The sequence below is a fragment of the Varanus komodoensis genome, unplaced genomic scaffold, assembly GCF_004798865.1.
Source record: "Varanus komodoensis strain SLA01 unplaced genomic scaffold, ASM479886v1 scaffold23, whole genome shotgun sequence".
In the NCBI taxonomy this organism is placed as follows: domain Eukaryota; kingdom Metazoa; phylum Chordata; class Lepidosauria; order Squamata; family Varanidae; genus Varanus; species Varanus komodoensis.
Window position 1 is genome coordinate 779,266 of NW_025335627.1, and position 27,994 is coordinate 807,259.

The window sequence follows — 27,994 nt, forward strand, 5'->3', positions numbered from 1 at the left end:
GTGAAGAAGTGAGACTCAAAAACACCCCCAGGCTAGCGAGGGGAGGGGGAAGCTCGGGGAGTCATTTGCTATTGGCCGCACCAGAGTGTCAATCAGGAATCCCGGCTCAGACTTCCTATAGGAAGAGAGCGGAGAGCCTCCGGAGCGGGCTGTTCCCCTCCCACTTGCACGGATGGGGACGCCCTCAGAAAGGGGAGGGGTGCCGCCTCGCGTGGAGACGCGGGAAGCAACGTTCTTTCCGGCTGCGCGTGGAAGGCTGTCGTTTTCCTCTTCGTGAGTAACGGGCGCCTGGGCGGAGCCACGGGGGCGCTGGGGGGGTTTCGCGTGTGCGGAAGGGGGTGGGGCGGCTGGTGGTCGCGCGAGGGCACGAACGCTGCGGAGCTCGTGCAGAGGGTGGGCAGAAGTCCCCCGTGGGAGAGCAAAGGGCCCCGCCGTTGAAACGAAAAGCCCCAGTGTGACTTTCGGGTGGAACGTTAATTTCTTTACCATGTAGCGGAAAACTTGTTGGCTTGGTAACAAATCTTGCTGGGTTAAGAAAGACTTCGTTATAATCCTACACTTACTTACCCGCGAGTCCCATTTAGCCGAAAGTGGCTTACTGCAGAATAGGATTGTACTGTCAGGCTGTGGTGCTTGTAGTTTAATATTATATCCATGTTTATCCAGAAGTGAGTGTTCAGGTTCATTCCTTAGTAAATGTGCATAAGTTTTCAGTCTTAGGCAAAACCCTATGTGCATGCGTAATAATTAAACCTTGAATGTCTTTCAGACTTACTATAAAGAATAGTTGTATAGGATCTTTCCTAAAACAAGACTATGTTCTGATGTCTCCTAAATCAGTGACAGTAACATAAGGCAATTGCAGTGTGGTAGCAGATGCTCCTTCAAAATATTTCCTGTCCTCTTTAAATAGCAGAATAGAATTTAAACGTCAAACTATCTCAAATATTTAGGAAGAGCTTGTATTTTTGTGATGCTGCTTCCCATTGGTGTTCTCCAGTTTGTGCATTATTTGCTTATGCAACAATGATTTTCACTTTCTCACTTATGTGAATGCTTGTGTTGGCCTCACCTGCAAAAAATGAGTTGTATGTAGGTGAATCTTCTTTGTCCCAGTTGTCAGTATCAAAAAGATGGAAAACTTGGTTAAACAAGTTGTAGAAAGAGTGGCAGAAATTAGATACTTAGATCCTTTTTTGCAGGTTGTGTGTGTTAAACTCTTATCAGGTAATCACAGAATCTGTCCCTACTTTCAGTGCTGTGTCAGATCACCCTATTGAGAAAGCGAAGATTGCTCTTCTGGCGATCCTTTTTATTTCAACTTAAACAGGATGCCCTAGGGTGACTCCACCACCCCAGGGTCACTCACTTTGGCTTCCCTGTGTTAGTGAGTGCTTTCCTCAAACATTCCAGATGTTTCTTGTTTGAGTAGATCATTAATAGAATTAGTTTTGAAGATTAGATTTTATGCATTTTGAGGTGAATCTGAACTTTGCTTAATGTGATCAACAGTGCAGTTCTACCCAAAATTCTAGCTGAAGAACACAGTACAGGTGTTCTAAATGCTAATAAAATCCAACAGGAGCATCATGGCAGAGATAGTTCAAAGTATTTTGCAAATATGACTATTTATATTTAATGGTTCTGATGTTTGTGAGGAAAAACCAGGATAAATTTAAGAAAGACAAAGGATGACTACCACAACTAATGCATGTTAAACTTTTCTTCATATGCCATGCATTGGTTACTGTTGCTATGACACAATTTGCTTTTGGTTTTAGAGATCTTGCTATGAGTAACCCAAAGATAAAGAAGAGCAATGTGCTAGAGGTCAGGTTTGTGGCAGATGAAGATGTTCTGAAGCACATTTCTGAGAATACAGGTATGCATCATTTGGCTGTTGAGGCTACCATAGTTTAATGAAATTTAAACGAGGTGCTAGGGTACGGAACTTGTGATTTTCCAAAAACGTGATCAGTGATATTAGATGGATTTAGATAAGGCTGCAATCCTGTGCATTACCTGGGAATAATACCCACTTAATTGAATAAACCTTACTTCTGAGTAGAAATAGGTAGGATTGTGGTGAAAGCTACTGAATTTTAGCAATGACCACAACTGATTTATATCCTGCTGCTTTCAGAATATGTGTCATCACATATTTAGAGGTTTAGATAGTTTGGAAATAGACCAAGTATTTAATCTATTTCCTGAAGGAATTGAAAACGCTTAGGGTAGTTTCTGCTTCTCCCCAGCTCATAATGATGTTGTTATGAGGTCAACATAACAATTTTGTAGCATTTAGAAATGTAAGGATTGCAAGTTAATAGTCCTAGAAATGGAAATAATGATATCAGTATTAATATCATTAATAGGCAAGTATACAAAGTTATCTGACTTTAGATAAGCAGTGGGAAGGCCTTCCTTGGCTGTTTCTTCACTGCTAGTTGCACTGCCTTGTCTCAGAGAAATTATGACAAAGGAGCCCTCCCCATAGTGCCACCTTCAGAGTTCAAAAAGTGCTGTGGAGATTTAATTAGCTCCCTTGATATTTTGATAGCTGTTTCAGTGTTCTGTTAATTTCTTGAACTGAATGGAATGAAGTGTAAATAGAAAAGACTGTATCAGTGTAGTGGGGCTTAGTCTTGTTTGTGTTTCACATGTAAACAATTGTGCTGTAACCATATGTCCAGAGGGAGATGGAGAGCATGTTTTTTTATCAGAACTAAAAGAGTGGTTTTAGAATTGAGGCCTTTGAATTGTGGTGCTGGAGAAGATTCCTGCGAGTCCCTTGGACCGCAAGGTGATCAAACCGGTCAGTCCTAGAGGAGATCAGCCCTGACTGCTCTTTAGAAGGCCAGATCCTGAAGATGAAACTCAAATACTTTGGCCACCTAATGAGAAGGAAGGACTCCCTGGAGAAGAGCCTAATGCTGGGAACAATAGATGGCAAAAGAAGAAGGGGACGGCAGAGGATGAGGTGGCTAGATGGAGTCACTGAGGCAGTTGGAGTGAGCTTGGGTGGACTCCGCGGGATGGTGGAGGACAGGAAGGCCTGGAGGAATGTTGTCCATGGGGTCACGATGGGTCAGACACGACTGCAACTAACAACAACAACAAAAGAGTGGTTTACAGTGTTTTGTTTTACTTTATGCTTTATTGTTGCACTTTCAGGTTCTAAGGTTCGGAAAAACAAAGCTCCAGATACACTTGATCTAAAAAGATGGGTGAAAAAAGTAGAAAGCAGCTCAGAGGATGAAGCCCAGGATATTCTTGAAGAGCAAGATTATGTGTCAGTCCTAGGCACAGATGTTCAAGGTATTTATGTGAGAAATGCCATTTTTTCAGAAACTCATCACTACCACAGCCATAACAATGAGGAAGTTTGCTAAGAAGTTACTGTTTAATATTGATGTTGGTAAATTATTGTGAGGGCTGATCCACTTGTCATGTTTAAGTTTTAACAGCATTTGCACATATAATGAAGTATGAGCCCTTAGCTCTTCACCAGGCAATTGTTACTATTATTAATTAATTGTTAAGATTGCCTCTTAGTTTCTTGGGGTGTGTCTGTATTTTTAGGGTCCTTGAGAAATGGGTCCAGTACAGGTGGTGGTGATGTCTTCTCATTTCAAACTCCAAAACGCTCTAACAAGATGGCAGAGAAGGGTATGTACTCAGTTCTGTTTTCGATTTGGAACTTTGCACATAATCTGTTTTAAGTCCACATATTTACCATGCTGTTAAAATCCAAAAGAAGCTAAGCAATTTTGATATTATACATGTGAAGTTTGTTGGTGCAATTGAGTAACAGAACCTTACAATGCTATATTAGAATGAGCCACAATCTTGAGGACCACATAGTTAATCTTGTGGGGTAGTGAGGCTTTTAACTTTTACTTCAGGACAGCCTTTCTCTTCACATAGCAAGCAGCTTCTAAAACTGAGAAGAGTGTCAAAAAAATTTGTTTTCCAGCATGGTAGATGTGCAGTTTGAAATGTTTAAAAGGCAGAAGCCATACTTGTTGTATGCAACCCTTTAGTGCCCCTAAATATACCTTTACATGGTGTTTTTAAACATACTGGTTTCCCTTCCCAGTGGTTATCTTGGTCCATTCAGCATATTTTCATCTTGCTAATTGCATTTTCTTTGTAACTTTTCTGGTTCCACCTGAACCACTGTAGTTGCTCATAGACACTGGATTTTTTAACCTTGTGTTACTATGGCTGGTCTATTCTGTATGTATTAATAGTGTTCTGTATGTATGCTTCTTTAATCTGGGATCTCTCTCTTCACAAGCCTGTGAGCTAGCTTACCAGCCAGGAAAGAATGTAAACCATGACAGACTGAAGAATCTTGAAAAGGAAGCAAGCACTCCTAAAAGTGGGAAGAGTAAGTTTTAATGACATAACCTGAAAATTATCAAGCGCTTTGGTAAAAGGTGCATCCTCACTAGAATTATGGAAATTTGGCATTTGGTTCTTTAATAAGAAAACCAAATTCTAATGAGATTATACAAACAAGAAAATCAAATGTCACTGTTAGGTTATATAGTGTGTATCATGTATATTGTACCTGTCTGCATTGTTACTCTCCTCCTGTGGTGCAGTACGTAAGTAGAGGCACCACAGGAACTGAGGCACTGAGGGTTGGGGGAGATTTCCCACCTCTATCAATGGGTGCCTGAGCCAGAATCAATTTGCTTGTATATCTAGTAACAGTTGCCAGTGCATTCCCCCCCCCCCGCCCCCCAGTCATAGCTATGTGACCAGCTATCCAGCTGTTTGAAACTAAAGCCAAGGTCTGGCTTCTCCTTACTGGTAGTTGTAGAGTGATCATTGCTATGGAGATTCCAAGGACTTGAGACCTCAGTCCTATTCCAACAACATGCTTTTCCAACTGTGGAAAGGCATTCCATTTGGTGGTTTTTTCTTTGGTTTCTAACCATCACTGCACTAAGGCTTTTACTTCCAGGTTGTTAGCAAGATTGAGTGGCTTCTTTGCACCATTATTTCCAGGGCTTTTTTCCCCTTTGGCTTCTGTATGATCCATTATACAAACATAGTATAATGGAATTGTGCAAATACATGACTGTTTTTGTAGCTAGAATGTGCTAGCTCTTAATAGTTCATTATCATTGTTAATGGAAAAAGTCCTGGAAATGATCAGAAAGCATGGGATAGATCCTGGGGGGTAACAGCTTAATGTAAGGCACCCATAAATTACCATGGAGAGAAAATCATGAGACTTCAATAAATGCCTCATGTAAAGAAGCCCTACAGTTCTCATTACTAGCTATTTAGTGAATGCAGATAAACACACGGCTCAAACAATGGAATTGCTTGCCAGTAATTTTAAGAAAGATGATATCTGCTTGTACAGATTTGCTGTTCCCCAAAATGTGCAATTTCTTATCTTAACTAGTTGTGCACAGATATAAGTATATACAAATATTATTTCTCTCTATATACACATACATACAGAGCGAGAAATAGAGAAGTATTAGTTTGGGGGATAATAGATTATCTGAATGGATCCGTTAAAAATTGAGAAGTATTTGTACTTCTCAATTTAAGTGGCTGTTCAGGAAAGACCCTGACAGCAGAGCTGTGGAAGCAGAAAATTTTCAGAACTAGGCATAGAATTACAGCCATGATTCCACTCTATGACGGTATAATTTGGTATTGTATGCTATACTTTGGTTCTGGCTTATCACATGAGAGGGCACAATTATGAATGTGTTGTTCACATAGAAAAGTTATTGTCTCAAGTTTAAGCCATCTGCAGTTTTTCTGAGATGTATAGTAAGATGTCTGATAGTTGAGGAATATACAGAAAAGCAAATGTCTGTGGATGATCATAATTTGTGTGACAGCCTCTGTTTAATTTTTCAGAATATTGTATGTCAAGCAAAGGCCAGGAAGAGGTGAGAAAAAATTTCTGGTACTTAAAACCACAGTGTTTCAGAAAGACAGAAGATCTTTCTCTGTATATTTAGAACATCCTGTGTGTCTTCTGATACGGTACATTTTTGTACAGGACTATCAGAGATTTCTCTGCACATTCTGCATGAGTTCTGTTACCAGTACTTCATAAAGGATGACAAACTAGGTATTGCGTCAACTAGCAGAAGGGAGAGAGAGAGAGTGCGCATACAAGAGAGTGCGAGCGTGCGCACGTACACGTGTGCATATATAGCAAAAGAATAGGCTTGTTCTCCATTCTTGCTTTGTTTATCTGTGAACTGTAGGGTAGTTGGAAATCAGAGGTTTTAATGGGAATGTTTCCTCAGAACTGACAATCAATTTGGATATGTCAGGAGTCAACAGAAACGGTACAGTGTACCCAAGTTTTAAGATTGGTGTCTACATTTTGTTCAGTCTTTAATAGCCAGTTGGCAGGTAAGAAGGGCAAGGCCTAATGTAGATCAGCCAATGTGGACAGTGCCAAAAACATTCAAGGTCAAAAAATTCTGCAGGTTAATACCTTGATTAGAAAGTAGTCTATTTAAACAGAAGAGATTTTGTTTAAAAATATGATCTAACGTGTTTGCTGTTGTTAACAGAGTACAAAGAAAAAGTTTGTGTCAGAGACTCCTTACAGACTCAGAAAAAGAATTACAGGTAAGGGTAGCATTTGCCATTAACTCCTGCCAGTATAGTGGTGAAATTTTATAATGAGAGAATTCATTCTTGTATGCTGTTTCTTTAGTTCCACATTTCAGAGTGTTTCTGTGAGGTCGCTTCCTGTGCTTTTCTGCTAAATCCCAAGTATGGAAAAGCAGCATCTAATGAAGATACCATGTTATGTGGGGGTTTTTGAACTGTTACCTATGTTGGCTGCATTGTGCAGGCCACCAGTGAAGAGCATGGGCTCCGTGATACTTGCAAATATTTTGAACTAGTACATTGAAACTTGAAGAAATTCTGTGTGGAATTTCCTTCCAGCTGGGTGCTTTATTGAAAGGGATGTTTGTCCTGTACATCCCAGGGAGTACAGGGATAGAGATTTTAATTTGGTTAAATGTTTGGCTTGATAGACCAAGGGCAACCAGTAATGCCACTTCAGTTGCAGCATTCCCCAGTGAGCCCTGCTGGCTGGGAATGCTGGGAATTATAAGACTGTCTCTGTCTGAACATGCATAGAATTGCAACCTAGTAGGTTATATTCAATTAAACAGGCTAATTCCATAGTATTTGTCCATTGACTATCTTAGTTTTAGATGGATGTTTCTTCAGTTGTGGTGTGGTTTTAATACAGTATAGGATATTTATCACTTCATTTGTCACATTGGTAAGTGCAGCATGTGTTCGCAGTAGTTCGCTAGCAGTTTCTTTTCTTTTTTCCAAAATTCAGAAAGCCCATGTCACCTGTAATTATGTCCATCTCTATAATCAGCTTCAATAACAGGAACAGTTATGTGCTCTGTTCTGGAAAATGGCTTTTCTCTATTCATTATATTCGCTCTAAAGGTTATGCAGTTCTCAGTATGCAAAATACATCAAGTTGATTATTGTAAATAGGAAGGATTTTAGGGAAGGAAATTCATAAGAGCATAAGAGTCTAGCTCAGGGGTCGGCAACCTTTAACACTCAAAGAGCCATTTGGACCTATTTCCCACAGAAAAGAAAACACCGGGAGCTGCAAAACCCTTTTGACATCTAAAATGAAGATAACACCGCATATATTGTTGTTTACCTTTATGCTATGTATAAAAAACTATAGTGTGTTGCATTTATGAAATCAATGAACTGCTACAGAGAAAACAAATTTTTATTTCTGCATGCAACAAAAACATTTCGAACTCCGAAAAAAAAGATGCTGGGTTGAAAGTTACTTTCAAATAAAATGCTCAATATCTATCTGAGTCCTCCTCGTATTTATGAAATAAAAAGCCAAACTTATATTATCCACTAGCAGCAAACCAAACATGCCATCTGCTTCTGTGTGCCCTCATCCTTTTATCACGTGGTGAAATATTGAACAAACATCCCTCTCCCAATGTAATAATGTTGCTGGAGTTTTTATAAGAATCTTCTTAAAACAAAGAAGTAGATCTATGTCGTCATTATGATTTAGCTGCAGCTCTTGTTCAGTTACTAAAAACTGTTATTTTTAATCTTACATTATAACCTAGTAGGATTCCTTTCATTTATTTTGAATAGGAGAACAGCTTCCTGCAGAGTCAAAGTCAGTGCTAAAGGGCTGCATGCATTAAACAGCAAACCCCATAAGTTCGTCAGCAGTAAAAACAAATGAATGTACCCACGTACCATTAAACGTTCAGTTTTCTTCAGAAACTTCTTCGGATTTATCCATGGTTGGAGGAGGGGAAAGCTCAGTAAATCAGTGCTGGTAGCAGATATAGGTGTGTTTAGTGACTGATTAGCAGATACACAGTCAAGTGCTGTGAATTGTGACAGGTCCCAAACGCAGCTTTTAACATTCAGATGAAGGAGATTACACTGGGACAAAGAGAATCTTTTCAGCAGTGTTTCATGTAACATGAGAGCCTGTAGGAAGCTTGTTTAGCAGAGGAATGTAGCGATTTACTTAACTAGCTAGCTCTGCATTCCTGAGTGGAGCTTCGAGCAGATCAGCGGCTGTGCTGGCGCATGTTTTGAGCGACAGAGCCGCAGTAGAGTGGTTCAAGAGCCATGTGCGGCTTCAGAACCGCGGATTGCTGACCCCCTGGTCTAGCTGAATCGGAGCAAAGGCCTGTCTGGGCCAGCCTCCTACAATAGCCAACCAGATACCATTTGGAAGCTGAGGACAATCATCCTCTTGCATTCTTGTTCCACAGATATTCTTGACTGCCTCTTCAACTTTTCCTTTTCAGCTTTAAACATGTGCTCTGATAGTGAAAGCGAGTATTCTGCTTCATGCTCTGAAGAAGAGGGGAGTGACAGTTGCAGAGGAACCGCTGATGAAGCTGTTCATCCAGAGACACCCACTAGACCCCAAACAACTGCTCCAACTAGTAAAGAAACATCAGTTAAGAAACTAAAGAGAGACATTCCTGTAAGTGCGGGTGCAGCCTAGTGTTGCTTTTAACCATAGCAAAATAAATAAGAAATAATGTTTAAAAAACTGTTCTGTTGACTTTCAAAATTAAACTAAATGCAAAGTTTGGAAATTGTTTATGGCAAATTAATCCAATGTGCTGTGGAAATAAGGTTCACTGGATTCAATAAGGTTTAATTCTGGGTAGATAAGACTGGGTCTGCAATATCTATGAAAGTCTTTTTTCCATATGTATAAGGCATTAAAAATGACAATAGAATGGGGTGTGTTGATTTTTGCCATAGCCTCCCTCAATGTGTTTAAACAACAGTACTATTGGACACTTTCAAAAGGGAATGAGGACCAAAAATGTTGCGCTAGTCTGATGACTGATGTTCAGGTAAAATTAAATAATTGGGGGAAATGATAAAGTAATCATTTTATCCTAACCAAATTTAGTATGCATGCAAAGGTAATATAAAGACCAGTCTTCTTTTTCATATAATTCTGTATGAGATATGAATGCTTTTATTACACAGACATGAATTCTTTAGATTAAAGAATCATATTATTTGTTTTCAGTTGCATTTCTCTTCTCCCAGGTATTTTGTTTTACCCCTTTAAACTTTCCCCATCTTTTTGCCTTTTCATCCTATTAGCCTTTGTTCTGCCTTTGCAGAAGCAGCTTTGAACTTCATTTATAATTCAGTTAGATTTATGAGATTAAATCATTGCTTTGTTCCCACATAATGCTGTCAAGGGAGTCTACCTACTCTTATTGTGTCTCTTTCCTCAGAAAAATTTGGTGGAAGAATATTTTGAAGCACATAGCAGTTCCAAAATCTTAACCTCTGATCGAACACTTCAGAAGCTGCAGAAAAAAAAACTAGATCAGGTACAGTATTTGCCAAGAGAGACTTTTCTCTTGAAGCCTTTGTCAGAGAAAGAGCAAGCAATTGTTACTAGCTTTGTTCTTGGCAGGCAGTTTAGTAATTACAACTCCTTTTGTTTTACTAGTGCTATTATTTTAAAAAATGAAAGAAAAAGGCTACTGTCTGATGCATGTAGTACATCTTTTCAGTTCTGGAATGGTTCACCTGCCTTCTGGTTTATTTCGAAGTGCTATTTAAAGTGCTAGTTTTAATCTTTAAATCCTTATGTGGCTTGGGACCTAGATAGTTTAGGACTATCTTCTCTTACATGAACCTACTTGACCCTAGTGATTTATAATTTGGAGAAATTTTGAAGGCACAGAAAAAAACTTTTTTTAAACAGAGCTTGGGGAGAATGGACATTTGGTTGAAATTCAAATCTATACAACTTACAACAAATCTATACAACCTTCTTATCAAACCTTAATTTACTCGATTGCTTTAACGTAAAATGCATAATTTTAATTTAGCATATACAGTTTGGCTGCTTTTCATATTATTTATTTATTTATTTAGAGAACTTCTATGCCGCCCCATTCTCCAAAGCCTCGGGGCGGCTCACAATCATAAATAAATAACATAATATAAAACAATATAATTTAACTGTATAACAGTAAAATTTAAGTCGCCCTGGCCAAAGAATAAAATAAATAAATAATATTAACAATTGAAATAACATTTGAATAAAAAGGTCTTCGCCTGGCACCGAAAAACAAATAATGACGGCGCCAGGCGGACCTCTCTGGGGAGCGCATTCCATAGATTGGGTGCCACCACAGAGAAAGCCCTCCTCTGAGTACTTACTCTCCTAATTTCCTTCACGGAGGGTTCCCGGAGAAGGGCCTCTCCTGCTGATCTCAAGGGGCGGGCGGGCATATATGGACATAAGCGCTCCTTCAGGTAACCAGGACCCAAGCCGTTTAGGGCTTTATAGGTCATCACCAACACCTTGAATTGGGCCCGGACTTCAATGGGAAGCCAGTGAAGCTGACGGAGAACTGGAGTCATGTGAACATAACACCCAGTCCCTGTCAGCAGCTTGACAGCTCTGTTTTGAACCAATTGAAGTATATAATATAGTTATATTTACAAAGCAATCTTTTACATGATTGCTCATTCCCAGCCAGGTAAGTGCATGTAAGTAAGATCTTAGCATCAAAAGTATAAATGTGTTACTGCAAATGTAGCAGTGTGTCTATTCACAGTCTTTTGAAGGGCGAGATGAAAAGGTTGATTACAAAGGAAAGGTTCAGGTCTGAAATACAACAGAGGCAGGATACTTGCTTTTACTATCCAAACCTGATCAACAGTATAAGAAGGTATACTATACTTTAAAGAAGGAGATTTTTATAGTATGTCACATCCTGTGCATCATATAAATCAGTGGGGGGTGTCATGGTGTTAAGTCATTAGGTTTCAAATGTCAAAGCAAGTTTCAGGACTCCAGTGGATATATTCTTTTTTTAAGGGTAAGTGTAGGAGCAGGACAATTCCTGGATCCATAAACACAAAACAATTAGAATGTATAGAAGAAAATGTAAGAATTGGAAGTATCCAATGGGGCACCTACGCTGCTGCTGATTCTCAGATACCCTGTGAATACTGTTGTTCAAGCCAGTCTCATTGCACACACAAGACTCTGCTTGTGCAACAGTGTTTTATTGCTTTCCAGCGGAAATCCTGAAATGAGAAGAAACAGTTGTTCCTGCAGTGAGGCAGGATGGCAGAGCTCTCCTATGCAAATTCTACTGCCCTGCTCCCCTTCAAGAAATGAATGTTTTTGCTCATTTTTGGTTGCCTATGGAAGAGCCTATGGAATCTTGATTCTGCAGACAAAAACTGCTGCTTGCAGACAAGAATTGGCAAGGCATAAGAGAATTGGTTGGGGCATAGGCACACTATTATATTCTGTCAAATAAAATTGCAACAGACCCAGGAGCTGGTGTGGTATACTGGTTAAGAGTGTGGGACTGGGACTCAGGCAGTCTGGATTCTAGTCCCTGCTCTGCCATGGAGCCAATTGCCCATGACTGGTCCAAAGTCACCCAGTCAGCCCAGCTTAACTCACAGGCTTGTTATTGAGGGGAAAAGATTGAGAGCAGGAGGAAGAGAATGCTGTGAGCTACACTGAGTTTGTTGTAAGAAAAAAGGCAGGATGTAGCTCAAATAAAAACATAGGAATTCAAGAATAAAAAGGTCAATACTTGCTTGCACACTAAGAAAACAATAACACAAAATAAGATCGTAGCCAAATGGCAAAGAAAATAGTTCATAGTCCTCAGCTCTGGGACATAAATGGCAGTTACCTTTGACTAGAGCACCAAGATGAGGTCTTGGCAAGATGCAGAAGGCTGGCACAAAAGTGACGCCAAATATAAACAAGAATCAGATACTAGCAAAGCCTGACAGGGCCAGAGGCAAAGGCAGAGGGACAGGCAAGAGTCAGATCCCAGCAAGGCTTGGCAAGCTCAAGGCAAAGGCAAAGTCCAGAGCAAGCAAGTCATGTTCCAACAGGACAGGGCAGAACTAGAGGCGTGAGTTAGGACACAGCTAAAAGCATTGCAGAACTGGCAGCAAGACCAAGAACACAATGCAGCTGGCCACCACAAAGGTTTGTGGCACAAAACTAGGTAGGACTGTTTGTATCTCCTGCGGTGTCTGTCTGGTTTCCATGACTGCAGTGGTGCTTGTAAAGTACTTGCAGGCCTGATTCCAGTCCTGCAAGAAAAACCAAGGCTGCCTGCTTGATCAAGCCTCCAGGGGAGCTGTGCTGTTTTGACAGTAGCATTGTATAAATAATTCACAATTTTGCCATATTTTATGAAAGGATTATTTTATTAGAGAATCCACTAGCAGGAACATGTGGTGGTGGTGTCCACTAGCTGAAATGTTCTGGGGTAAGATCTTTCACAAAATCTCAACATTATGGGATACATATACGAAGAGATACTAATAGAGCTGCATGTCATATATTTGAGGGGCAAAATGAAACAATACTGTGTACCTTATGATTGTAAATAGGGGTTAAACAAATCCAGTGCTGTCATAAATACTGCTGTATGAGCTTTTAGATTATTTCTATACTTTCCAAGAGCTACAATGTAATGCACTAATTGCAGCAACAGATTGTTGTCTGATAATGGCAATCATTTCTTATACCCATTATTATTTTCATCTCTGTTTCTGCAATGTGGTATGACAAAGGATACCTTTGGACTATTTGACAGCATATAGGTATAATAATAAATAAAAATAAAAGCAGACAAAAATGCAACAATTTGGAATCACTTCTGTTTGCTGTTTTTGTAATTGTTATACATGATCATGGGCCCTATTTTCTTAACGTCTCTCCTGTCAGATACTATAGTTTTCTTAGTGCAAGAAAAGTAGGGTAGAGAAGTCATAAAATACTTCTTTTTTTGAAAGAGACCTTTAAATAGCTTTTGAATTTTCAGTGTATCAGAATGAGAGGAAGAAAGCATGATTTGGTTCATTCTTTGAATGCTTGCTAATTCTGTAGAGAAGTGAGCATATTAGAGTATTGATTCCACTTGTGGCCTTCCAATGACTTTTCTCGCTGTATATGAGCAACTTAGAATGCAGTCTTAAGGACCATGCCTTTGCTCCTCAGGAGCCTCTGAACTTGAAGGCTTCCAAGATACCTATAATGTGCTGGCCTGAAGCTGACGGGAGAAGGAGCAACGAAGGAGAACTTCATTCCCCCATCCTCTGTTTTTTCATTTTTTGCCAAGTCGTCGTCTTAGCCTGTCTAGCAAGAGCACTTCAGAGCAGGGGAAAAGAAGATTCAGGAGGCTCAAAACAACTGATATTCTGCCCTTTTTTTAGTCTGCTCCCCTCCTCCACTACTGGAATACCCCATATTTTGTTCTCCCCATGGTTGAGCTTTTGATCTTAGAGAGGGAACTTGTAAAGTTCTTTCTATGTCAGCTGTGAGGGGCTGGAAATCAGATCAACAGTCCCCATTCCAAGATTGGAGCAATGTCTCCAGCCCTAGAAAGGGGAAATCCAAACTATCCTTTTTCCCCCTCACCCAGGGACTATACAGTTGCTCTCTTAGTTGGCCTATTTTGCTCTAATTTCATTTTCAACCAAAGCGAATCAATTCTGGTTGGAATGTTCATATATGATAAGATACTGTTTATTTATACTTCAGGACTTTTCTATATAAACAATTCTGCACAAAAAGCTCTTCCAAATGTCAAGTTTTAGAATAATTATGTAACTGTTAAAACTGCACATTAAAAGGCTTGATTATGGAGCTTCTGTTTGGGGCATTTGTGCAGAATCTGTTGTTGTTAAGGACAATAGCTGTCCATAATCAAGGGTGGTGAAGCCTACCAGGAGGCAGCACTGATACAGTACTCTGATCACTCTGTCTTTCACAGAAGGTCCTTCTTAATTTTCAGTCATTCATCTGTTTGAATATTCACTCTTGTGTGTACAGACTGGTATATATGCAAGAGAAGGATTGGGCTGCATCTGGTGATTTCCTCCTGGTTATAGAAGGGCTTTTGATCCAGGAGGTGTTTCTATTAAGGGTTTTCCCTTAAAGGGATGAATATTGCCTTCCACACTGTTTTAGAGGGCCTGCCAATTGATTATTAGAAGGCTGCATAAAAAGAGTTGATGGAAACCTTTTCACCTTTCCGTGACTATTGGAAGCTTCCACTGGATTAGAAGTCCTCCCGTTAAAAGAAGGGCACGATTGGATATAGCAGACTGAAATGCATTTGTGCATAGCAAATTGGACAGTGTATTGCACCATTTTTCTCAGCACTGGATCCTGAGTCTAATGGTCATTTTCTCCCCGATCCAGGAGACCCTGCAAAACCTCTTGAATAAAGTACCAGTTGCATTTGCAGCTGAATGTGAAAAGTTAATCAAACAACATGAATCGCTCTTTTACAAATGGATGTTGCAATTGCAGTGAGTATCCCCTTAGTTGATGTAAGAACCTGCAATATGCAGTTCAAATTTACTGGAACAAATTTAAACTAGAATTAAGGAATTCTTCCAAGGATAGTCTGGAAATAGTTCTAATTGAAAATGCTTGCATTTTTTCCTTACCCTAAATAAACTAGGTTATTCTAGAATAGGGGTCCTGAACCCATTTTGGGTTAGTGGCTCATTTGGAATTTTTATAGTGTCTTGGGTACCATCATAAAATGAAGAAAATGTTAGAGTACAACACTTTGCTTTAAGGCACACCAATCTCCCATTTTTTAATAACTTTAAAAAATCTTAATATATAAAAAATCAGGAGGGGCACAAAGTCTGGTGGTTCCCAATAGAGGTGTCTGATCACACTGGTGCCCATGGGCTCCAAGTTGGACATGTAGGAATGGAACAGTGACTCTCAAGAAAGTTGGGCATCCTCCTTAGAGGGGGATATGTAAGAACCTATTGCCATAGTTTACCTGGAATTTGCAGACAACGGTTTCCAAGTAGTGTATAGGGAAACACCAACACAAACATTTTGTGCTACCTTTTGAAAGTGCCTCCATGGTTATGAGGAAATGTATCAGACTCTTTTTTTCCAGTGATAGTCCTTATTTATTACCTCTGATTAACCTTCCAACTGCATATCTATTTTATTCATTGTCTCTAACTTCAGTAGTATAATTTATCCCTCCTTTTGCCCATGTCATCTGTTGCAAATATTAGTTGTGCATTCTGCTTTCGAAACCATAGGAAAGAATGTGTGATTGGCTGATTAAAGGCAGAAGAACACATTTGGCAGCAAATGTGAAATTCCCGATCTTGTGTGTGCCACTGATGTGCAAAATGCTAGTGCTTGTTTCTTTGTCACACAGAGGAAAATCAGGTAGAATGGGGTTGCCCAAGCCTTTTTCAGCCACAGATTTCCTTTGCAATAACTCTGCTTTTCTATACTAGGCAAGCAAATGTGTTTAAATTCCAGCTTGAAGGAAAGTGGCTGTGGGAAGGGATTGCAGAGGGTGAGCAGCAGGGGAAGGAGTAAGTTCACTCTCCTCTCATACATCATTTCTCCTGTTCAAATGTCTCTGCTCCTGCCTAACTTGGCTGCTTTGCATGTGGGAGACAGACATGAGAGTGTGAATTTTTTCAAGGGTAGTAAAGTTTAATAATTATTGTTCAGGAGAAAAGCATGTTGGCTGTACCCTGACTTATAAATTTCAGGAACTTTTTCCTCTTTCTTTGTTACAGCTTGGGGTTTAACATTGTGCTGTATGGACTAGGCTCAAAGAAGGACCTCTTGGAGAATTTTCGCATTTCTCTTCTTCAGAATTCTGTTCATATTGTTGTGAATGGGTTCTTCCCCAGCATCACTGTGAAATCAGTAAGCAAAAAGAGAAAGATGAGTATACATTCATTTGGAGAAAGGATGGAGAACCTTTAGGCTATAGCCTCCTTGGATTCCTCCAAGGGCATGGAAGCAATTTGGCTCCCCACCTGAAAAATCATTCCTATACCTGCTCTATAGATAACTTTTCCATGCCATTACTCAAAATGGAATTATTTGTCACCTTGTAATCTGTACACACATCAAAATTGTCTGCATTCTGGACTTACATTGGATATAATAGTGGCTGACTATTTTCAAATTCCATTTGTAGGAAACAGCAAGTTACTTGAAACTACATGAGTTTATATTGTAAATCAATCCTTATGAAACCAGCAGTGCATGTGAATTTTGTTTCACTGCACGTTGCTTTCAGTATAGAAATGTTGTAATATTTCAAATAGACTTAGTAGTGAGGCATTTTTAGCCTGGCTTAGCTTCCCTTCATGGATCACTGCCTTGCTGTGGCAAAGGGGCTTGTGTAGCACAATGAAGCTATGAACTATGCCGTGCAGAGGCACCCAAGATGGGCAGGTCATAGCAGAGAGCTCTGACAAAAGGTCACTGGAGAAGGAAATGGCAACCCATTGCAGTACCCTTGCCATGAAAACCCCATGGACAGTACCAAAAGGCAAAAAGATATGTGACCGGAAGATGAGCCCCTCAGGTCGGAAGATGTCCAACTGGGGAAGAGCAGAGGGCTAGTACTAGTAGCGCCAGAAAGAATGAAGCAACTGGGTCAAAGCTGAAAGGACACTCAGTTGCGGATGTATCTGGTGGTGAAAAGAAATTCCGATGCTGTAAAGAACATTACACCATAGGAACCTGGAATGTAAGATCTATGAATCAAGGTAAGCTGGACGTGGTCAAACAGGAGATGACAAGGCTGAACATCGACATCTTAGGAATCAGGGAACTAAAATGGACAGGAATGGGTGAATTTAATTCAGATGACCAGCAGGTATACTACTGTGGGCAAGAATCCCTCAGAAGAAATGGAGTAGCCTTCATAGTCAATAAAAGAGTAGAAAAAGCAGTAATGGGATACAATCTCCAAAATGACAGAATGATCTCAGTTCGAATCCAAGACAAACCATTCAACATCACAGTAGTCCAAGTCCGTGCCTCAACCGCTGATGCTGAAGAGGCTGAAGTTGACCGGTTCTATGAAGGCCTACAACACCTTGTTGAAATAACTGCAAAAGTTAAAGTTCTACACTTAATATGCCAGCAAATTTGGAAAACTCAGCAGTGGCCACAGGATTGGAAAAGATCAGTATACATTCCAATTCCAAAGAAGGGAAATGCCAAAGAATGTTCAAACTGCCACACCATTGCACTCATTTCACATGAGCAAAGTTATGCTCAATATCCTACAAGCTAGGCTCCAGCAGTATGTGGACCAAGAACTACCAGAAGTACAGGCAGGGTTTTGAAGAGGCAGATTAGCTAGAGATCAAATTGCCAACATACACTGGATGATGGAGAAAGCTTGGGAGTTCCAGAAAAACATCTACTTCTGCTTCATTGACTATGCTAAAGCCTTTGATTGTGTGGGTGGCAACAAATTGTGGCAAGTTCTTAAAGAGATGGCTGTACCAGACCATTTTATTTTTCTCTTGAGAAACCTGTATGCAGGTCAAGAAACAACAGTGAGAACTGGACATGGAACTACTGATTGTTTCAAAATTGGGAAAGGAGTTCGGCGAGGCTGTATACCGTCGCCCTGCCTATTTAACTTATATGCAGAGCACATCATGCAAAAGGCAAGGCTAGATGAATCACAAGTTCGAATTAAATTTGCCAGGAGAAATATCAACAACCTCAGATATGCAGATGATACCACTCTAATAGCAGAAAGTGAAGAGGAACTAAAGAGCCTCTTGATGCGGGTGAAAGAGGAGAGCGCAAAAGTTGGCTTGAAACTCAACATTAAGAAAACTAAGATCATGGAATCTGGTCCTATCACTTCCTGGCAAATAGATGGGGAAGAAATGGAGGTAGTCTCAGATTTTATTTTCCTGGACTCCAAGATCACTGCAGATGGGGACTGCAGCCAAGAAAGTAAAAGAGGCTTGCTCCTTGGGAGAAAAACTATGGCAAATATAGACAGCATACTAAAAAGCAGAGACATCACCCTGCCAACAAAAGTGCATATAGTCAAGGCTATGATTTTCCCAGTTGTGATGTATGGCTGTGAAAGTTGGACCATAAGGAAGACTGAGCGTTGAAGAATTGAGGCCTTTGAATTGTGGTGCTGGAGAAGACTCCTGTGAGTCCCTTGGACTGCAAGGAGATCGAACCAGTGAGTCTTAGAGGAGATCAACCCTGACTGCTCTTTAGAAGGCCAGATACTGAAGATGAAACTCAAATACTATGGCCACTTAATGAGAAGGAAGGACTCCCTGGAGAAGAGCCTAATGCTGGGAATGATTGACTGCAAAAGAAGAAGGGGGCAGCAGAGGATGAAGTGGCTGGATGGAGTCACTGAAGCAGTTGGTGTGAGCTTAAGTGGACTCCAGGGGATGGTGGAGGATAGGAGTGCCTGGAGGAATGATGTCCATGGGATTGCGATGGGTCAGGCACGACTTTGCGAATAACATAACGCTTTCTTCTAAGAACCACATTTTTAAAAAAAAGTACCAAAAGAAGATGGTGCCCTGTCAATCTTTTGTGTTTCAGATACTGAATTCCATAACAGAGGAGGTGTTAGATCACGTGGGTACTTTTCGCAGCCCCCAGGATCAGTTGGATTTCATCATGGAAAGATATAAAGAAGGTAAAGTAGATGGGCAGATACCATGCAAGTGTGGATTCTGTTAAAAAGACAGTGGTGCAGTGTAGTGGTTAAGAGCATGCGACTGGGACTCAAGCCATTTGGATTCTACTCCCCACTCATCTATGGAGCCAACTGGTGACTTTGGGCCAGTCACAGACTCAGCCCAACCTACTTCACAGGGTTGTTGTTGTGGGGATAAGAATGGGAGCAGGAGGAGGAAAGGGATGTGAGCTGTGTTGAGTGTATTAAAAGATAAAAGGGGGATATAAATCTTATAAATGACTAAGTCTAGTGGCAAGCTGGTTTTCATTTATTTCAATGTTTATATACTACGTGTTTTCTTGAGGAGAACTTCAAGATGAAAAACAAGCAATTTTTAAAGCTCTTCAAGATCCAAATGAATAAACAGCAATAACAGTTTGGAAAAACAACAGTTGCATATAAGTTTGTTTATATGTTTTATTTCTGTACCACCCAGCAACCAAAGCTCTCTGGGCAATTTACAACACACAAAATATAAATAGCAATAAAAACATCATAAGAATACAATACAAAATGTAAACCCATATTTTAAAACAATGTTAAAAGGCTACAGTAGCTTTAGCAACAGGTGCTAAAAACACTCTTAAAACACCCTTGTTAACCAATTGTCATCTTATGGTGCCACATTTTACATGCTGCCTAAAACAGCAGTGGCCTGGCAAAATTCTGTTGGAAGAATATTCCACAAGGTGAGCACCACAAGAAAAAAAAGGTTCTATCGCATGGATGGAGAACATACAGCCCCCCAGATGTTGTTGGACTGCAATTCCCAGCAACCCTCACCAATTGCTGTGCTATTTAGGGCTGATCTGGAGGACCATGTGCTCCTCATCCCTATTAGAGGAGTTGCTTACCTAACTTCATGAGGTTGGCAGATTGGAAGTAATGTTTTAGAGGATGATTGGTGAATGCATGGAGGAATATATAGAAGAATGCACTCTTTGAAGCACCCAAGTTATTTTGGACTTTAATGTTTGAACCTGGAAACTGTCCGTTGGTTCAACTCAATCAGAATAGGGGTAATATGGTCTCAAGCTCCCACCAGCAACCTGGCTGCCGTCTTAACTGCAGTTTCCAGGTGCTTTTTCAGGGCAACAGCAGGTAGAGTGTGTTAAAGTAGTCTAACCTGGAAGTAGGACATGAATGATTGATACAAAGCCTTCTTCACAACTGGTGCCACCTGTACGTTTTAGTGGGAGAGTTAGATGAAGGAACACCCCAAATTATGAACCTGACCTTTCGGAGGGAGTGCAGCTCTGCCTGCTGGAGGCTGCATGCCTCATTCCTTATTGGATAATCTATCAACAGTACTTTCATCTTGTCAGGATCAAAGTACACGGTGTGCACACACATGCTACATACTCCGTGCAATGTTGCTGATGATGCTTGCTTTTGGTAATTCAGGTAAATGCACTAGAAAATTATAAATGAAGGGATTGCTCCAGAAGGCTCTGATGTTTTTTCAGATATCTACAAATTGGGGCTGGACTTTGTAGACAGGTCATCATTGTGAAGCACAGTCCCACCAGGATCTTGCAACAGCACTACATGCATGTATCAACACAAATACTGTACGTTGAAGGAGTATAAATAAAGCTGTAGTCCTACAGCAGGAATAAACCTTTTGTAAGCTGTAATCACTGAATCAGTAGCAGTTCTGAGTAGAGAGAAGTGAGATTGCATCCCTGGGCTTCATGTAGGTCAAGGAACACATGACATTTCTTTGTGATTTATTCCATGGTGTTTGATAGGTTTACCTCTTTTAGATGTCAGATATTTTTACATTGGCTGTGTTTGCACAACAGTTCATGCTGTGCCTGACAATCAGTCTCACCATAGGCTTTCACCACTCTTTATCCTGTCTCTGGTTCTCCAGGCAGTGTCCAGAGGACTTTGCAGCTAAAGTTTCCTTGTCTTTTCTCTCTAGGGCAATTAGGAGGTCTTTTTCTCCCACTTGCAGTTTCTTCCCTTTCCCCCTTTTTTCCATAGATTGCTTTTCATTATGAATCCTGGATTCCTGAGCACTTGTGTAAAGATTGGTTGGTCTTGGTACCTGTGTCCTAGAGCAGGGGTTTTTAACCACCTGTCCACAGATTTCCTGCTGATCCATGAAAAAGCTCTGAGGAGGAGCTGCAGAGGGGCAGCATATAAGAACAGCAACTTGGGCTCAGCTTGCTTTTCCCATTCACTCAGCGCTGCTGAGTTGTATTTGATTACATTTAATTTCAATATTTTATTAGCATTTTTACTGCTCAGTTTCTGGTTGTTTTAGACAATTATCATTTTTGCATTATATTTAAAAACTAATATACAAAATACTATATTATTATTAATGCTTTTTATTTCTGCCTCAGTGGTCCCTGAAATGTTTTTCCTATTTTTGCCAGTCCCCAACTGTAAAAAGGTTGAAAACTAGTGGCCTAGAGAACTCAATCTTGGGAGATGATAAGCAGCCACAAAGAATTCATTAACAATTTAATTTGATTGTTCATAAGACTGAAACTGGGAGCTTTCTTTGGCACTGTATCTTTTTACATTTGTCTGTTGCTGCTTCATTTGCATTCCAGATCCTTCCTTGGAGCTCTATCTGCTTATCCACAATTTGGACAGCCAGATGTTGAGAGGAGACAAAAGCCAGCTAATCCTAGGACAACTGTCATCCCTTCCCAATATCTACCTCATTGCTTCTGTTGATCATATTAATGCACCACTCAGTGAGTTATTAGACATTCTCTCTCTCCCCTCTCCCTTCTCCCCCTCCCTGTTTGTGTGTGTGTGTGTGTAAAAGCCAGTCACTTGCCCCAGTATCGCATTCTGCAAATGGGTTCAGAAATAAACTTAAACAGATTGAAGAATGTTTCATACTACACCTGAAGCTTGCCCATAACTTAGAAGCCAGTTTGATAATGGTTTGAAAACCACAGTTTGTGCTGAGTGTGGTTTCCTGCTACCATCTGATTTTTCAGACAATTGACAAACCTCAAGTAGGGTCACTGCTGCAGCACAGAAATGAAAATAACTCCACTTTAAGAGGCTGCTACACTTGGGAGATAACTTGTGAAGTTGAGTGCTGAGCATGTGGGAGACAAAAACAGTCAAATAACTCTAAACCAGCAATGTGATGCCCTTCAGAAGTGGCAGCCACATGCTCAGCCAGCATGAGATATATATGCTCCAGAAGGGAAGGAACTGGGAATCCTGCAGACCTGGTCCATTTCCATTCTGTTAACCATGGTAAGAGACTGGGGGCATTATGTCTGCCAGCATTAGCAGTCACAGAAATCCATTTAGCACTGTAAACTAATTAAGTTTATAGTACTGGGTTGATATTTTCTAAAAATGGGATTCTGAACTATTTGAGTGTGCGCTTGTATATATCACATTGTTCTGGCATGAAGGGCTGGATCTGGCATTGACAGTAAACTTTAAATATTTAATTTTAAGAGTTCAATTCAATCTGGATGCCCATAACCCTCTGACTTTAGGTGTCACGATGATAAGTGGGGAGGAAGGGAGCTGAGGCACTGCCAGGATACCTCATATTGACACCAGTCCCATCTTCTCCCCACCCATTCAACCTCTTCTCCAAGGTGACTTTTGCAAATTCAGAAAATAACAAGTATGTTTCTTTCTAGACCAGCTGTGCTGGGTTAGGGAGGGAGGAAGCTTCCATCTCTGATGTAGGGGTGAGGTTTCAAGGTTGGAGATGGGATTCTGAATAATCCTGTGACTGTCTGGATGCTGACTAGCAATCACAAGATTGTGCCATACTTTACTTATTTCATTTCCATGCTGCTCCATCACCAAATCTATTTCATGTATCACTGTGCCAAGCACTCAACAGTTTAATGTTTTCAGTTGAGGATTTATATGACTCAGTGCAATTATCTGGTAAATAACTGTGGAGGATCGTAAACTAGTTTGGTATATTAGCTGTTTATTAAATAAACAAAGCACTGGGAATGGCTGTTTAGTTGGTATTGATTTTACCCTTGTGTAGGTAGTTACGTTAAGGTAGTGTCTCTTTCCTGACTTGTATTGTAGGTCCAAGTCAAAGAAAACACACACCTGTTGTGGAAGAAACTTGAGTATAGGAAACTTATAAGAAGTATTACCTTTTTGCAGGTTTTATTTGTAAAGCTATTTCCATTGTTGCAGATTTCCCAAGAACAATAAGTTAATTTTTAATTTTAAATACGAATCAATACAATATTTGTGAGAAATTCCCCCACCATCCTAAAACCTTAAGTCAACTGAATTTCTCCCCTTTACCTGTCATTTTCTCTTACAGTGTGGGATCAGGCAAAACAAAGCATGTATAATTGGCTATGGTATGAAACAACCACCTACAGCCCTTATATAGAAGAAACATCCTATGAGAATTCCTTATTGATTCAGCGGTCTGGGTCTTTGGCTTTGAGTTCCCTCACACATGTTCTGCACAGTCTCACTCCTAATGCAAGGTAGAAATTCTCAGTGAAGAAAAGGCGAGAATGATTTTTACTGGGACTGGGACTCCAGTTTTCAGCTATAGGGAAAAATCTGTGGGGCTTTTTGGTTTTTTAAACATAGATTAATAATACTTGTAATTGTTATTATGATTATGTTGGAGATAGCTATTTCTATATCATAAACAGAAAAAAGCCATCTGAACGCTCTGTTTTCCTGGTATCTCAGAATTAATGTGGCCTCATCTTTGTCTCAATACAACTAAGATGAACCCCACATCTTTCCTTGCAATATTGTACATGCTTTATATATTCTCTACAGGTTATCTGCTCCCACAAAATATTTGATTGAATTTTTATGTCCAAATTTGCGTTACTGCATTAAGATTTTTAAAAAGTTTATCTCAGGAAGGAATTCTTATTCTGAAAGCATCCTGTTGGTGATAAATATTTTCAATGAAGATTTAAAAAGAGTGGAGCAGAGGCCTTGATGCATGAGGGAGTTTGTTCTGATGCTAAGTGGATTTGCAGGGTGTAGAATAAAGAACAAAGCAACAATATGAAAAATAGAGATTTAAACATTCTTATTTTCTCAATTCTTCCATGTTCTCCAAATGGGTACATTTCTGGTCTTGTTTAAATTATTTTTTTCTTTTTTCTCCTCAGGGGAATTTTCAGGCTTTTGGTAGAGTATCAATTAGAGAATAAGGATAACCCCTCGTGGCCAGGTAACTAATCTGCCAGTTGTCATGAATTCTAATTGTGTTTTTCTGGAGGTTGAACTAGTATAATTCCACCAGCCTCAAAACTAGTGAAGCTCGGGAAAGGATTTTTGTAGAGGGCATGGGAGAGCGTGTCATCTATTAGTAAATATGATAAAATGTCTTGTTTATAAGATAGGTTGGTTGTATTACATTAGTACATCTGGGTATGTACTCAGGGCCGTCTTAACAGCATGATGGGCCCCGGGCAAAGCAGTGTACTGGGGCCCCTACAACAACTACAACTACTGTTAATTTTGGAAGTTTTCCAATTTTGCAAGGGTTAATATACACAGATTAGTATGGGGCCCACGGGCAAGTGCCCATCAGGCCCATGCGTTAAGACGGCCCTGTATGTACTAGCAGTGATTTACATGAATGAACACTATTCTTGTTCTCAGTGCCATTGCAGGCTATTAGGTGAGCACAAGGGATGTTGGGCATTCCCGGTTAGCAGTACTATGATTGCAGGACACTCTTTGGATTGTATTTGTCATCAAGTATATAATATGTAATTACATAGTTGTATTTATGTCAAGCTTCTGAGGAAATATCTTTATAGGGTAGCATACAAATCTTTCTAATAAAAATAATTGATTAGAGCTTTTATTTTGCTCTACCTTTTTATGTTGTGTAGTCACTCCGAGCAATGATGCAAAAGAGTGGGATATAAATAAATGGGTTAAATATCAGCTTTCTTTGACCCAAGATGGGCAGCCTCTTTGTCCCCATGCATCAGCTGTGGCAACGGGTCATATACCAATGATGGATGTAGCTAATGGAGTCCCTCTTACCCTCCACTATCTTTCACATGGACACAGCATCCTTATTCCCACTTTGTCCCTGATTGTAGATTTCCCTTCATGGCTGCTCATCTGATGAGTGCTGGCCAAAGCACAAGTTACCTAGGTAGGAAGGCAGGTGTGTTGTTTAAAAGGGGACTCTTGTGCATAGAGGTTATTCTCCCAGTGCACTGTCATTTTCATTTCATTTGTGTCCTCAGCAGCTTTACAAACAGCTCTTTGCAAGCCTGACTAGATCATGATTGTCATGCCTTCTCCCCATCAAAATTCTGCTCTCTCCACCCACCAGCCTGCTGAGCACTGCGAGCTGCACTGTGGGTGCTCAAGGGCCATATATAGACCATGGATGATCCACCTGTCTTTTTGACCTTTCATGTACTGCATAAATGTAGGGAATGCTCCATTGAGACTGTTTTCAGTTTGCTCATCAATAATTCCAAAGTATGATATTGATGTATCTTTTAATGTTCTGAAGCCCTTTGAATTTTTTTTAATACCAACTAGATAAAATGTTTTTAAAAATGTATGCAAGAATAACTTGCTAGAATAATAGAAAAGAATAATACTTTTCTAAATTGTATGCTTATTGTGAAGTAGCTAGGAAGTAAAGTGTGTACACAAGATCAGATCAGTAATAATGGTAAGCTTCAAGAGCACATATACTAAAACTGGAACAAGGCAGAAAAGTTTAGTATGGCCCCTGCACAGGATGACACAAAAATTTGTGAAGTATTTTCTATCGAGAGCTGGTGTGATAGTTAAGAGTGTTGGACTGAAGACCTGAGCAATCTGGTTCTAATCCCCACTTAGCCATGACGTTCAGCAGGTGACTTTGAGCCAGTCACAGATTTCTAGCCCAACCAACTCATTGGCTTGCTGTTGTGAGGATAAAGTGCAGCTATGTAAGCTGCCTTGGGTTTCTCCCAAGAGGGAAAAATGGTGGGATATAAATGCAGTAATAATAGCAATATGATCAGCAGCAGCCATGGTGTAGCACGTTAGTGAGCCTATGCACTTCTAACTTAACAGTAAATGATGATTTGCCATTATGTCCAAAACACATTTAGAGCTGGATTTGTATTCCTGGTTTGTGAGCAAACTATTGTTTGTACAAACCTTAGTTTGTATAGTTTGCTACCGAGAGAGGAGAATGGTACATGCAAAGAAAGGAAGTAAACACAGGGTTATTTCACATAGGTGTGAATAGAATGAGTGCATACAAATTCCCTGTGCTGAGTTGCGACTTCCAAGATAAATGTGAAATTGTGCCTTGGTTTGCATTCCAATGTATTTTTGCTTTAATTCTGGATTGGTTTTATTCAAAACAGTTCTTAAAATATGCATTTCACGTTAGAGTTTTTAGATAAAAGAGGATTCTTCCTCCTCATCTCAGTTCAGAGATTGGTTTTGACAGTGCTCCTTCAACACTTTAATGAAAAGACAGTAACTCTGCTCTCAATTGCACGAGACATTATTTTTTAATGCTACGTTTTGGTCTCTACATGCTTCTCTTCACCATTAGGGCTTTCCTTCCAAGATTTCTATCAACAATGTCGAGAGGCCTTTCTGGTCAATAGTGACCTGACACTTCGAGCTCAGCTCACAGAATTCAGGGATCACAAGCTCATTCGGACCAAGAGGGTAAGTGAGGTGCTGTTGTGTTGGATATGAGAACATGACTGCCTAACCAAGTCTGTGATGGTGTAAGTAAACTGGAATGAGTGTCTCTGACTGGATGGTAAATGGCAGTAAAATTACTGGCAAGTGTGTTCTTAATCAAGATAGAAATGCCATTTGTGTAGTAAGTGTGCCACTAGAACAAGGTAAAGGTCTGTGTGTTGTATCCAAAACTAGGGGCATAAACTGTTTTCTGTATATTTCTGATAGGACATTAGATCATGTGCTTCTGAGAGAGAAATATGCCTCAATTTGTTTTATCCTGGCAATGCTCTGTAATTTCAATGAACAATTTGGTGTCAATACACTGAAACTGGGTTAAATAAAGATACCAGTGTTGTTCTTATGCCTCTGAACTAATGTCCATGATATGCTTGTTTTCAGGGTGCTGATGGAGTTGAATATTTATTAATTCCTGTGGATAATGGGACCTTGACTGACTTTTTACAAAAAAACAATGATGCTTGATAGCTTTCAAACATCAAAGGGCAACTGCTTCCAAGAGCTGCTGAAATACCTCCTGCAATGTAGCCTATTTTCTGATCTCAGGAGTCACATTCGCCTGTAGTAATGCTGTGTATGCAAAGCCAAAGTGTTGTGTAAGCAAAGCCAACTTTTAGATCAGTCTAGATCTGCTCAGGTTTAACTTCGTATGTTGTCTTCCTCCTGTCTGGTCCATCACAAAGAGAATTGATAGTAATGTGCCTTCTACTTAAGTCTTCTGGAAATAGGGGCTTGCCTGGAGTAATCTGTGCATGAAAAAGTGACTGGTTGTCAGCGGTTTAATTCTCTTCACCAATGGTTGAATTAATTGATCTTCTAATGTGAGTAGTGCGAGAATGAGCGATTGAGACAGAATTGCCTCAACCAGAGTAAAGCAAAATATAAATATCAGAGATTTAAGATATGGTCAGTTTATTATAATTTTAGCCTTAATTGAGCACAGGAGGGCTTCCACCTTCACCCCCAGAATAGAAGCCATTGTGAAAATTAATTTAAACTGGCAATAGTATCACTAAAAGAAGTGGCTAATTTTTAACACTGGCTATCTTTAAGACATCAGAAATGATGTAATCTATTTTTAAAGTCCTCTGAATAAAAATCACATGTGGTTGTATAATAGTTCTTTTTGTATGGTTCTGTCATTACAGATCAATAACAATTACTGTTTTCCGATTTTAGAAAAGATCCATTTCATGCACAGG

The 27,994-nt window shown here is 39.9% G+C and overlaps 1 protein-coding gene and 1 non-coding gene across 4 annotated transcripts; both read left to right on the forward strand.

Annotated features, from left to right (window-relative positions):
* Nucleotides 1-192: 192 nt before the first annotated feature.
* On the forward strand, nucleotides 193-27,911 carry ORC2 (origin recognition complex subunit 2). Of its 3 annotated transcripts, none has more exons than XM_044432057.1 (17): nucleotides 193-273; nucleotides 1,782-1,882; nucleotides 3,175-3,318; nucleotides 3,583-3,669; nucleotides 4,301-4,393; nucleotides 5,896-5,927; nucleotides 6,567-6,624; nucleotides 8,841-9,022; nucleotides 9,801-9,899; nucleotides 14,774-14,883; nucleotides 16,144-16,276; nucleotides 18,962-19,058; nucleotides 21,668-21,814; nucleotides 23,392-23,563; nucleotides 24,215-24,276; nucleotides 26,635-26,753; nucleotides 27,174-27,911. In XM_044432057.1, exons 2-17 carry the CDS (start codon nucleotides 1,792-1,794, stop codon nucleotides 27,255-27,257), a joined length of 1,710 nt encoding a protein of 569 aa, XP_044287992.1. In that variant the 5' UTR covers nucleotides 193-273; nucleotides 1,782-1,791; the 3' UTR covers nucleotides 27,258-27,911. The 3 variants fall into 3 exon arrangements, with proteins under 3 accessions (XP_044287992.1, XP_044287993.1, XP_044287991.1); XM_044432058.1 differs by lacking the exon at nucleotides 193-273 and adding an exon at nucleotides 484-512; XM_044432056.1 differs by lacking the exon at nucleotides 193-273 and adding an exon at nucleotides 527-668.
* LOC123024445 lies at nucleotides 25,753-25,856 on the forward strand. Its single transcript, XR_006414926.1, has one exon. It is a non-coding gene; the product is annotated as a U6 spliceosomal RNA (small nuclear RNA).
* Nucleotides 27,912-27,994: the final 83 nt, after the last annotated feature.

Coding starts and splice junctions, on each gene's coding strand:
- ORC2 (XM_044432056.1), top strand. Junction 6,625..8,840: donor ACTCAGAAAAAGAATTACAG/GTAAGGGTAGCA, acceptor TTTCCTTTTCAG/CTTTAAACATGTGCTCTGAT. Junction 9,023..9,800: donor AACTAAAGAGAGACATTCCT/GTAAGTGCGGGT, acceptor CTCTTTCCTCAG/AAAAATTTGGTGGAAGAATA.